Source organism: Leptopilina heterotoma, unplaced genomic scaffold (assembly GCF_015476425.1).
Source record: "Leptopilina heterotoma isolate Lh14 unplaced genomic scaffold, ASM1547642v1 Lhet_73, whole genome shotgun sequence".
NCBI lineage: Eukaryota > Metazoa > Arthropoda > Insecta > Hymenoptera > Figitidae > Leptopilina > Leptopilina heterotoma.
Window position 1 is genome coordinate 1,284,379 of NW_025111169.1, and position 13,867 is coordinate 1,298,245.

Below are 13,867 nucleotides of genomic sequence, written 5' to 3' on the forward strand. Positions count from 1 at the left end.
TTTTGCGGTTCTATAAACATATTCTTAATTGTCAATTTTTATTTCATTCCTCTCTCGCCTCTTAAATTTTGTATTTTATATTTAAGTTCACGTATGTTAATTCTTGTATATTATTATAATTTCCATAATTCAAGCGGATTTTTCGGTTGCAAAATTTAGTTTTCTTTACTTCTAATTTTTATTATTAATTTTAATTTTAATTTTAATTTTTTATTTTCAATTTTTATTTTTATCTTTTATTTTTAATTGTCAATTTTAATTTTCATTTTTAATTTTCAATTTTCATTTTCATTTTGACCTGCGAATTTATTTTTATAAATTAATTTTATTTTGTTTTTAATTAGATAATTTTTCTCACGTGTAAGTTTATTAAAACAAAATTAGCAATTTTAAAAATAATAGAATTTAAAAATTTTCCAATTTAAATTTTTGTTGAAAACACTAAAATAATTCAATTTTCGAGAAATTACAAATAATTGCAGAAATTCAATTGTTTTCACAAAAAAAAAAAAATAAAATTCTTCTTATAACATTCAATTATCTTTATAAATAACAAAATTCTTCTCCAAAGTTCAATTATCTTCATAAATGTCAAAAAAAATTCTTGTCCTAATTTCAATTATTTTCAAAAATTAAAAATGCATTTTTCTAATAAAAAAACTAAACTATTTTAATAAAATTTTACAAAAAGAATTCAATTATTTTCATAAAAAATAATTTAAAATTCTAGAAAATAATAATTGAATTAAAATGATGAAAATAATTTTAATGAAGTTACAGTAACAATATTCTTATAATATAAAATAATGATTTTATTACTTGGTCATTTTTAATTATTATAAAACATGAAGAAATACTTTTATAAGTTGTTTAATTAAAAAAAGGTTTGAATTCAAAATTTTTGAATGTCTTAATTCCTGTGGAAAATCCTGTTCCAAAAATAAGATTAAAAATAAAAATTGTGCAAATATTTTTCTTCTTTTTCTAAAACAAAATAATAATTTTGTTAAAAAAATTGTGATTCATAAAGAAAAATAATGCAAAATATAAATAAATTTTCTATTTTTTAATCACAGTTGTTTAACAATTTTCTAATTTTGCTTAGAAGTAAAGAAAAAAAAAACTGCATAATTTCAATTTGACAAAAAAAAATTTTTTTTAGTATAAATTTAATTATAAATTTTAAATAAATTTAGAAAAAAAATTTTTTAAATTAAAATTTTTTTAATTTTTTAGAAATAAAAATTTTTATTTAAGTAGAAAGTGATAATATTAATGTTTTTAATAGTCGTAAATATTGTAGTGTGGAAAAATTATTGGTCCATTAGTAATCAGTGAGGAATTTAATGTAATCAATTTCGTTAGTTCTTTCTCCTGGCTCGTCATCAACATTAAAGTGTGCTATCATTTATAAAACGCGTAGGCATGTGTATATTTTTTATATGGTACAATCGAAAAACGATATTCTCCAATCAAAAATATTTTTATTTAAGAATGTTTAAAAATAAAAGTAATAAAAAATTAAAAGCTATAATTTTCATATAATTTAATGACTTTTTGCTTTCGAGTTAGTAAATTTTACTAATAAATTATTAGAAATTACTATTTTTTTGGTAAAAGTTACTAATTTGAAAGCAAAAAGTCAGTCAGTAATTCAAGTAAGTAAACATTTTTACTAATTCAAATTCAAAAAGAATAAATATTTATTTGAAAAAGAAAAATGTTTTCTTCAAATCAATAAATTATATTTAAAACATTAATTTTAGTATTGGAACAAATAATATTTGATTCTCTCTGAAAAAAAAAAATTCTAAAAAATTTTAGAAAATAATAAAAAAAAATGACAAGTTTGTATTTTTTAATTTTGAAATACAAACAAAAAAGTACACATTTTTTTGGTGAGAATAAAATATTTATAACGATTTTGAAATAGAGAGTTTTTTTTAATTTGTTCAAAACAGTCATTTTCCAATTAAATTTATTAATGATTGCTTTTTTAAAGTTTACATTCTACTTTTTGGGAGAATGTAGAAAGACAAAGTTCTCTCTCTCTCTCTCTCTCTCTCTCTCTCTCTCTCTCTCTATTGATATAATATAATTGAATTGATTTTTTCTATTTTTATTTTTCTATTTCTATTTTCTTTTTTTCTATTTTCTATTTTTCTATTTTTTCTATTTTTCTATTTGTTCTTTTTTTATTTTTTCTATTTTCATTTTTCTATTTTCTATTTTACTATTTTTCTATTTTTTCTATTTTGTATTTTTATTTTTCTATTTGTTCTATTTTTTCTATTTTTATTTTTCTATTTTCTATTTTTCCATTCTTTCTATTTTTCTATTCTTTCTATTTTTCTATTTTCTATTTTTCTATTTTTTCTATTTTTCTATTTGTTCTTTTTTTATTTTTCTATTTTCCATTTTTCTATTCTTTCTCTATTTTTTATTTTTTCTATTTTCATTTTTCTATTTTCTATTTTACTATTTTTCTATTTTTTCTATTTTTTCTATTTTGTATTTTTATTTTTCTATTTGTTCTATTTTTTCTATTTTTATTTTTCTATTTTCTATTTTTCTATTCTTTCTATTTTCTATTTTCTATTTTCTATTTTTCTATGTTTTCTATTTTTATTTTTCTATTTTTTATTTTTTTTCTATTTATATTTTCTATTCTTTTCCATTTTATATTTTTTTCTACTTTTTCTATTTTTATTTTAAAAAATTTTTATTTTTTCTATTCATATTTTCTGTTCTTTTCCATTTTCTTTTGTTTCTTTTCAATAAGAAAAGAGATTTTTAGTGCGGTTTTGAAAATAACTTTCTTTTATAGGAAATTTGATTTTTATTAGAAGATTACGAAAGCAGTTGTTGGTGATACTAGTGTCTAATTAGTTACAACTTATTTGCTTATTAATACATTATATATTTATATATAAAAGTTCATTCGACTATGAATGGAAACCTGTTTAATTAATTCTCGATCGTGGTGATTCTCAACGATTAACAGAAAGTAGACGCTTCAATTCTTATTATGTATTCTTATATCGTTTTACATTTATATGTTTCCATAGAGTACAACAATTATTTACATCATATTTTACACGCTATTTACAATAAAATTAACATAATTAGGGTACAAATCCTATACTATTTAGTAATAATATTCAAATTTTTCTACATTATTGTCATTTAATATTTTTTATTGCAAATTATTATATATATTATTATACACATATATTATATATATTATATTTTTTATTCTCCATAAATTTGAATTAGAATTTTAAGGCGGGGATCCGAATTTTATTATTTTCTTAATTTAAAAATTTAAGACAATTTAAAAAAAAAGATTGTCAAAAAAATTAGGAAATAAAAAAAGCAAACTAAGAATACTAATTTAAAATTTTTAAAGATTTTATATTTTTTATTATTTTAGGTATTATTATATAAATATTATATTTATTATTATAGATTATATTAATTAATAATTATAGTACACTAAAATATAAATGATTACTAAACATCATGAATGTCGCCATTATACAAATTTTGTATCGCAAATATTTTTTTAAGGAAAATGTATGTATTTTCCTTAATGACTTTTCCTTCTAATAAATAAACGTTTTCTTAAAGTTTAAGCTTAAAATTAAATGAAATGAAATGCTTCACATTAATGAAGAAGATAATAATGAAGGAAGTGTGTGCCTTATAATCTTTTATACATATGATCAGGAAAAAAAAGGTTTTTCGACACGCAAATAGTTAATATTTTTTTTTCTTAAATTTATTTACGCATAAACAACAATGAAGAGATAAAATCCTACCCACAATCACGGGAAGACATTTGAAGCATATATATAGTAGAGTCGAGCAGTTTCTTACTTCAGATTATATTTTCTTAAAGACAAAAAAAGTAAAGTGTAAAATATATTTAATTTCTATACTTTTAAGTAGTCGTTTAGTTTGTGACTTTGTTTTTTTGAAAGTATATATTTCGTTCGTGGTATATAAGGTACAGAAATTTTTTTCTTCGCATTTAATTTTATAATTATTAAAAATATAGTTTTTGGAATATTATAATTATAGAGATTTTCTGGGGAAAATTAAATTTTAAAGGAAAGGAAAACAATTTTTAGTTCTTTTGTTTTATGAATAGTTTTTTATTTCTTTCCTTTTTCTTTTTCTACGAATTTTGTTATTTTTCAATTTTTTGGATAATTTATTTTTTAAATCATTTAGTTAATATTATGAAACTGAAGGCTGCTACGTTTTTGAAAACGAAAGTGAAAAAATTATCAGACGATATTTCTTATTTTAGCTTTAAACTTTAATTAGTAAAAATGGTTACTAATTAGAAGTAGTTACTGATTTTTTGCTTTTGAATTAATAAATTTAACTAATAAATTAGTAGACATTACTATTCGTTAGTAAAATTTACTAAATAGTAGAAGATGCTATTTATTAGTCAATTTCACTAATACATTAATAGAAATGACTATTTATTAGTAAAGTTTACTAATTCAAAAGGCAAAAAGTCATTAATTCAAATTAGTAATAAACATTTTTACTATTTCAAATTTAGAGAGTGATAATTATCTTTTAAGAAAAAATTAGATTTTTTAAAAATTTATGCAGATCAAAATTAAAGATGAAATAATTTGGAAAAAAGTTTCTTCAATCTTTAAAAACGTTGCAGACTTTCAGCTTCATTGTTAATTTAAAATTGTGAAATAAAATTATTGTCTTTTTTAAATTTTTAATTGAGATTTTTATTTATTTAAATCTTACATTGTGAAAATAATTTTGAAATTGTGGAGATATTTTGAATTTAATATGTTGTGTTTTAGAATAATTATAAACAATGTCGTGGGTTCCTGGTAATTTAACGCAAATGTGCACAAATTCAAGTACAGCTTCAATTTGTCAACCAAATTCATTACTTTTCCTTCAACTTGTCTTTAGTTTGTACGCCACAAAAAGTAATGTTGAACCCCCTTCGAATCCAAATCCAAGACCTACAGAATATGATTTTATTATTGTCGGAGGTGGTACTGCCGGCTGTGTTCTCGCTAATCGATTGACAGAAATTCGAGAGTGGAATGTACGTAAATATAAATACTGGAAAAAATTTTATTTAATTCAAATAACTGATTATTTGTCTGCTATCAAATAAATATTTATACTTGAAGCAAATAATTTTTATTCAAACCAAAGAAATTGTGTTTGAGTAATGTATTTTAAATTTATAAATTTTTCTCGAAAACCTTCTTAGGTGCTTTTAATAGAGGCTGGTATGGAGGAACCAAATATAACGAAAGTCCCCTCTTTTATGCGATTACTTCAAAAGTCGAATATTGACTGGAATTTTAAGACACAACCAGAGAAAAATGCCTGCTTAGCGAGCAATGGTTGCCGTTTTCCCAGTGGAAAAGTAAATATTCTTAATATTTTAATAAATCTTCTCTAAATCTGAATTACTTAAAAGTAACTAATTGACTAATTTTTAGTAGAAAAATAAGTAAAACAATTGACACTTTACAATTGAACAATCACATGAAGTTAAAAACCAAAAAATTTAAATTAAAAAGTAAAATATTTCTAAATAAATTAATAATTAGGTAATGGGTGGATCTAGTTCGATAAATGGAATGTTGTACGTGCGAGGTAATCGTGAAGACTATGACAATTGGCACGATTTAGGCAATAGTGAATGGAGCTACAAAGATGTTTTACACTATTTCAAAAAGTCGGAAAGAAATCGAGATCGAGAGGTAATATATCTGATAAAATCTATACCTAATATTACAATTCTCCGTAATGATGATTCCCATCAAGAAAAATTTAGTCTAAAAGAAACGATTTTTGAAAAGAAGCAATTTTTGAAAAGAAACAATTTTTTCCTCACTAGATCGTTTACGACAATTACGGCTATCATGGAACAAGTGGCTACCAATCAGTACAACGTTTTCCGTACGCCGACAAAAATGTGAATATCATCCGACGAGCGCTGAGACACGCTGGCTATGAATCCACAGACGTAAACGGTTACAGACAATTAGGATCAATGATCCTCCAAACGACGTCATTTAACGGACAAAGACAGAGTACAAATAATGCATTCATTCGACCAATAAGAAAGAATCGTCCGAATTTATTCATCGAAACCGAAGCCTACGTGACTAGAATCATCATCGATCCAGCCACTCGACTAGCATCCGGCGTCGAATACACTCTGACATCGCAAAATAATACCAAACTCACAGCGAGGGCAAAAAAAGAAGTCATATCCTCAGCCGGAACAATAAAATCAGCACAACTTCTAATGGTCTCGGGAATAGGACCAGCTGACGAACTTCAAAAGCACAACATCCAATTGATTCGTAACGCAACAGTGGGCTCAAATCTACAGGATCATTTACAATTCTCCGGTATTTATGCCCTGTTGAGTAATAGTACAAGCACCGAGACAACATTCGAACGAAAGAAATTGGATCTTGAGCTGTACCAAAAATCGCATAGTGGTCCCCTGTCGGCTACTGGAATATCATCAGTCGTTGCCTTCGCACAAACGGAACTCGAAGAAAGTTATTATGCACCAGATGTACAGTTGAGTTTCACTGGAATGAAATTTGCCGATAAGACACTATCATCCGTTCTGGCTTACTATGATGCTGTTAATTTTTATCCAATTCTGCTTGCACCGAAGAGTAGGGGATTCTTGAAATTGAATGAAACTGATCCTGTTTGGGGAGCGCCGTTGATTTATCCAGGTTACTTGTCTAATGATGCCGATGTGGCAAGAATGATAGAGGCAACAAGAAAGGGATTGAAAGTGTTCAAGGGCAATATTTTTGCGCAGAATAATTATAAGCTTTATGATGTTCCTCAGGCGCCTTGTAATAATTTGGAGTTTAATAGTGATGAGTACTGGGTTTGTATGTTGAGATCGCATACGGGAGTCGGGGCACATGCGGTGGGTACTTGTAAAATGGGACCTGAAGATGATGAAAAGGCTATTGTTGATTCGAGATTGAGGGTTTATGGAATTAGGAGATTGAGAGTTGTCGACGCTTCGATAATGCCGGTTATACCTCGGGGTAATATCATGGCACCCACGATGATGATTGCCGAGAAGGCTGCTGATATGATCAAGGAAGATTGGTTGGGAGATTAAATTTTTTTTCTTTCCTTTTTATTGTATTTTAGTTAATTTTTTTTTACTTTTACTATTGTTAATTTTATTGTAGGACAAAAGTTCCAATATACAAAATGTCCAATTTACAAAAGTTCCAATGTGGAAAAGTTTCAAATTAAGTGTGTTCCAATATAAATAAGTCCCAATTTTGAAAATAAAATTATTTAACTTTATTATTCCGTTAAATTTGGAATTTAGACGAATTATAAAATTTCAAGTGGATCAGCTGTTTTTTTGTCCGCCGCCATTTTGTTTCTCGTAATTCTTAGAAGTGATGAAAAAGTTTCTAAATTTCAAGTTTAAATTTGAAAAGAATGTTGGACTTTTTAGTAAAATTTGTAAATAAGAATTATTAGACTTTTTGGTTTCCGGAACAAAGAACTATTGGAACTTTTGGCTTTTGGAACAAAGATGGGGTGAAACCGGTTTTTTATAATCAATTTACTTGACTATTAGTTATTTAAATAAATATTTATTTCAACTGAATAATTTTTTATTTAAATCAAATAAACCTTTTTCGAAACGATTATTTATGCATTTGAAGCAAAAACATTTTTTTTGATTTAAGTAAAAAATTTATTTGCTATGAATAAATATTTATTTATTAATAGTTATATGATGATAGTTACAATTTTTTACGATTTTAATAGATTGAAATTAAAACATAAAAAAATTAATGAATAAAGCGCAATTATTACAAACAAAAAATTGAAAACTTGAATAATGTAATATACTTGAATAAAAAAAAGAATAAGAAGAAATAAAGACATATAACAAAAATAAAGAAAATATGAAAAAAAAGAAAGAAAGAAAATATAAAAAAATATGTAATTTGAATTTTTGTATATTTTGTAATCTGAGCGAATAGATTGTGAAAAAATTGGAGTATTTATTGAAATAAATTATTAATTAAATAATATGAAACCTAAAATTAATATTATTAATAATTAATAATACATCTTCTTTATTACTATTAATGTCATTTTGAAAAAAAAAGTTTAATCGCATCAATTATATCAATTACAAATAATTTGAATCTAACACTATACGGTAAATATAGTCGTAAACATGATAAATTAGTATCATAATGACAGAGTATAAGATGAAATTTAATTTAAACACCTTCTTTTTATTCTAATTTTCAAAAAAAAAAATGTGAGCCATTAATCCTAGAAATAAAAAACTCCTTTTAATATTGGAAAAAAGATAAATTGATTATTATTTATATAATTATAAGTAAATAGGTTGTTTTTTATGGGCATGAAAAAGACTTTGGTGTAATACACGAGTGTATCAAAAGTTGCATATAGAAAGGAGTCTTTTCTTTTGTATCGTAATTTCCTTCTAAGCTTTATTTATCTAAACAAGAAATTTGATTTGTATTTATTTAATATTTATTATTATTTATTTAAGACTGCTACTAATAATAAATTAAGTAAAAATATAAAATTAATACTATTTGTATTTAGTTATATTAGTAGTACAAAAACATATAGTATTTATTTAAAAAATAAATAAACTTTACCAACAATAAAATATATTTTTCAAAAAGTGAAAACTCTAAAAATTTTTGAATAAATAAATTATTATTAATTTTTAAATTTAAATGACTGAATTCCTGAATTCGAATAATATTTTTGATGGATAATAAAGAGTTTTAGGTATAAAAATTTTGGATAAGGCCAATTTTTGCAAATATTGACGTAACGTGTGTGACATTTGTTGCCAAAAAAAAAAAATTTTTTAATTCTATTTTATAGTCGTGCTTTAGAAAGCGAAATGTACTTTTATAGCTTTCAATATTGCTATCGCAAAAAATTACATCATAAAATCCCCTTTGGCGTATGCGACGATTTCTTCGGAATATATTTAAATACATTTAACAATACGACCTATTTTTAAAGTTAAATAAGAAAATAAATGTCTGCTCAAAGCTTCATCTTTCGTCTTAGCTTCAGGCACTAAACAAGGAATTTGTGTTTTCAAATAAAAATGTAGAATTTGCGTAGATTTTAAGCTCATAGAATTTTAAATTGCTTTTTCAAATTTATTTTCAAGAAAACATTTTTTTCAGTTGAAATATCTGTTTGGAAATCATTTATTTAATAATAATAAATAATTACTCATAATTATTAGTATTAATAATTTATTATTAGTAACTATAAATATTTTCTTTTTTTCTCCTATTATTTAATTAATAATAGAAATAAATAACTTACTATTAATAACTATTGATTATCACTAACAATAATTTTTCATTAGTAACAATTAATATTTTTTTCAGTCATTTTTTTCATTTATTATTTACTTATAGGATAATAATATTATTATTATTTAATAACTTAACAACTATTAATATTTAGTAAAAACAATATGAAAACAAAAAGTAAAAATTAAGAAGTCAATCAGGGAAATATTAAATTAATCATTATGAATATAATTTGCATAATTAATTAAATAATTTATTTATACGTTAATAGTTAATAATAATTACATAAATATATAAATCTGTAATAAAAATAAAAGTTGTGCACTTTATTCCATTTAATTTTTTATAAATTATTGTGCACAGTGCTAAGTTGATTAAACTATGTCACATTTTTTACATATGTATATTAATTAGTGGAATTTACAAATGTAATTCTTCGTCGATATTTTTCTGTTCTACATGGCGAAAAATCTTTATTTTTACATCCAAATCCTAATTTTTGCAAAAATAGACAATTTTTTCTGCAAATTTTATTTTTCATCTTCGTGTTAAAAATTATTTTTTATCATTTATTTACAAAAATTTATTAACAAAATTGTTGTAATCGTTAGCAATTTCTGCTTTTTCTGTGTAACCAAACTTTTTCAAGTTCACAATATTTATTAATTTAGAAACCAATATTTTTCTAAACAAATTTTTTATAAATTTTGTTCTGAACATTTTTTTTATAAAATTTACAAAACTATTTTAAAAAGAAAAATTTTCCAAGTAAAAACAAAGTTTTTACCTTGTTTTTTTTATAAATAAAATTATATTATTTTATAAAAATTATTTTTCGCCTGAATAATATTGTTTTGAAATAGAAAAAAATGGTCTTATTTTACAGTTTACAAAAGTTTTGACCGAATCGTAAGAATAAATAATTGTTTTTAGAAGGAAATTAGAAATCTGTTTGCCTAGAAAACTAATTTTAGGGATAAAAATGTCACTGTTGACACTGATTTTATTTACCCACAGTTTTGAAATTTATTAGAGTACTTTTTGAGCTAAATATTTTGGTCCTTGAAGTTAGCGTCGACGATCAGCGTTAAAAACTATATTTTGCGGTTTTTAAAACTGAAAATAGCACAAATTTTGCTGTTTTCTAAAAAAACAATTCTAAAATTGTTAAATTGGAATTCTAAAATTGTCAATTTATCGGTTTCGCCCTCGAAAAAAAAGTGCTTTTTAACGCTTAGTCGACGCTAACTTCAGAGACTTTAAATTTTTTTAGAAACAATCGTAAAAAATGTTTTTTTTTCTTTTTAAAACAATTTTTTTTTTTTGAACAGTTTTAAAATAACTGCAGGAGCCTAGAAGATACATTTGAAAATGTAGATGAGAGCTAAAAGACGCTTTTTTATTAATAGCAAAATAAGTTTTCGTTTTTCGCCATGCTGTTAGAAAATTAAATAATCTATTCCGCCATTCTAAGTAACAAAAATTCCGGAACATTCGCTTAAAGATTGTTTTTCCCACAGCAGTACAAGCGAAAATCAATCTAAAAGCAAATAAAAGTTGTAGACTGAAAGAATCACTGGACTTCAGACTTCCCAAAAAAGGTGTTCTTAAAGTTAGCATCGAAAATTAATTTTTAGGCTTTTTAGGGATGAAAATGTCACTGATTTCACCTCTTTTACTTCCCTAGGGAAATCAAGGGACTTTTTAACCTAAAACCTCAGAAACATTATTTTATTCTTTTAGCGAAAAAAAAATTTTTTCGACGCTGAGGGTTGATGCTTAATTGAGGAACATCAAAAAAGTGTAGTAAATTTCTGTTCTTTAAGCCATAAAACAGACAGTTTACAGTTTGGAACGTAGCATTAAGGACGTTAGATCACCCAAACAAAAAAAAGCTATAGCTCCACTAGCAGAAAACCCAGAGCAACAACTACCTGAACTTCTGAAGTCCCGTACTTCTCTCAGCCTAGACTTTTCTTACTCTGTATGACAGTATTCATCCATGAACATTTCTTTTTTACCTTAAATTATTAACGTACGAATTTCTCTAATAAATCTATCATCAACTACCATGCCAATCTTCCTTAATCATATCGCTCGCCTTCTCGGCAATCATAATCGTCGGTGCATTCGTATTTCCACGAACAATTATCGGCATAATAGACGCATCGACAACCCGAAGTCTACTGACGCCATAAACCCTCAATCTTGGATCTACAACAGCTTCCGAATCCTCCTTCGGTCCCATTTTACAAGTACTCGTCGGATGGAATATCGTCGCCGTGTATTCCATCAAAATACAACCCCAATAGTCGTCACTATCGAAAGTGTGCTGTCGACAAGGTTTCAGAGGAACGTCAATCATTCGCCAACCATGTTCGAAAAACACATTCGTCTTAAACAATCGTTGTGCTATCCGAATGCCTTCAATCATAATATTCAAATCCGGCATTTCTGTATAATGTCGCGGATAGATGAGCGGCGGACCCCAAATAGGATCCGTGTTGTTCAACAGAATGAATCCCCGACTTCTCGGATAGAGTAATATTGGTTTGACATTTATCGAATCGTAATAAGCCAGGGGAGTGGCTTTTATCTCGGCAGCCATGTCATTGGAGAGGAAATCACGAATATTGTTACCATCGAATGTGTACTGAATGTCCGGTGCCTTGAAACTTATTTCGTATTTCGTTTGAACGAATGCACCGACTTGGGCTGGTGCTGTAGACGCTAGGGGACCATTGTGGGTCTCTAGAAATTCGTAAACATCGTTTTGCATTTGCTCCTGATTGGTCATTGATCGGTTGTTTATGTCGATCACCAATCCGTCCATTGTGACATGATCTTGGAGATTGTAGCCAACTGGAGAATCGTAGATGACGTTGATTCCGTGTTTCTTGAGTTCGTCAGCGGGACCAATACCTGAGAGTTTGAGGATTTTTGGTGAGTTTATGCTACCGGCTGATAGGATGACTTCTTTGTTGGCCATGGCGACTTTGGTGAAGCCGGTCACTGTGTCCATGTACTCGACACCTGTGGCTTGCTTTGTTTTTGGATCGATTATCACTCGGGTCACGTGTGCTTGAGTTTTGATAATGAGATTGGGACGTTTTTTCCGTATTGGTCGAATGAAGGCACCGTTTGTACTTTGGCGGAGGCCGTGGATTGAGGTGCTTTGTAGTTTTAGGACACCGAGTTGTTTTGCGGCGTTGGCGTCAATGTTGTTGTAGCCGATTTCCTCCCAGGCTTTGATGAGAATTAGATTGTTGGGATCTGTGTAGGGGAACCATTCGACTGTTTGGTAGCCGCCTGTACCGTGATAGTGGGGATTCTTCTGGACGATCTGGAAAGATTTTTTTATTTTTGGTTTGATTTTTAAAAGTGATTTGTTGGTAAAAATATGTACAATGAGAGAACTTTAGCTCAGCGTCATTACAGATTTTGTAGATAAACCTTCCTAGCAACTGACGTTGCTAGGAATGTTTAGCTACAAAATCTGTAATGATGCTGAGCTAAACCTTTCTGGCAATATTAATTGCTGGAAAGGTTTAGGTACAAAATCTGTAATGATGTTGAGCTAATGTTTTTGTTAAAAATATACACACTGAGAAAAGTTTAGATCAGCATCATTACAGATTTTGTAACTGAATCTTCCTAGCAACATTAGTTGCTAGGAAGGTTTAGGTACAAAATCTGTTATGATGCTGAACTAAACCTTCTTGACAACATTAATTGCTAGAAAGGTTTAGGTACAAAATCTGTAACTAATGCTTCCTAACTAGGTTTAGCTACAAAATCTGTAATGATGTTGAGCTAAAGTATTTGTTAAAAATATAAACACTGAGAGAACTTTAGCTCAGCATCATTACAGATTTTGTACCTAAACCTTCCTGGCATTATTAGTTGATAGAAAGGTTTAGGTACAAAATCTGTAATGATGCTGAGCTAAACCTACCAAGCAACATTAGTTCTTAGGAAGGTTTAGGTACAAAATCTCTAATGATGCTGAGCCAAAACTTCCTGACAACATTAATTGCTAGAAAGGTTTAGGTACAAAATCTGTAATGATAATGAGCTAAACCTTCCTAAGCAACATTAGTTGCTAGAAATGTTTAGGTACAAAATCTATAACACATTCAAGAAAGCATTTGTGCTAAACTTTCCTCAGTGTTCAAAGCATCATTTGGTGAAATTCAATAAATAGTTAATTGTACTTCTTCATCTTCGTTGTCCTCCGATTTTTTGAAATAGTAGAGGACATCCTTGTAGCTCCAACCTGGATTTCCAAGACTGGCCCACGTGTCATAGTCTTCAGAATTGCCTCTAATGTATATCATGTAGTTTAGTGTACTTGATCCTCCCATTACCTGCGAAATTTTTTTGAGGTAAAGAAAGGCAACAAATTTTGTAAGGCAAAAAAGGAATTGAGTAAAATTTAAGCAAGTTGGGCAACAAATTTTGGGTGA

General features: G+C 26.6%; 2 protein-coding genes across 2 annotated transcripts in view; both read left to right on the forward strand.

Annotated features, from left to right (window-relative positions):
• Positions 1 to 13,867, forward strand: part of LOC122510702 (flotillin-2) — a 268,228-nt gene that overhangs the window by 160,391 nt on the left and 93,970 nt on the right. The gene's annotated exons all lie outside the window — the stretch shown is intronic.
• Positions 3,890 to 7,811, forward strand: LOC122510699 (glucose dehydrogenase [FAD, quinone]-like). The gene is made up of 5 exons (XM_043625524.1): positions 3,890 to 4,009; positions 4,845 to 5,098; positions 5,270 to 5,428; positions 5,616 to 5,768; positions 5,906 to 7,811. Exons 2-5 carry the CDS (start codon positions 4,859 to 4,861, stop codon positions 7,169 to 7,171), a joined length of 1,818 nt encoding a protein of 605 aa, XP_043481459.1. The 5' UTR covers positions 3,890 to 4,009; positions 4,845 to 4,858; the 3' UTR covers positions 7,172 to 7,811.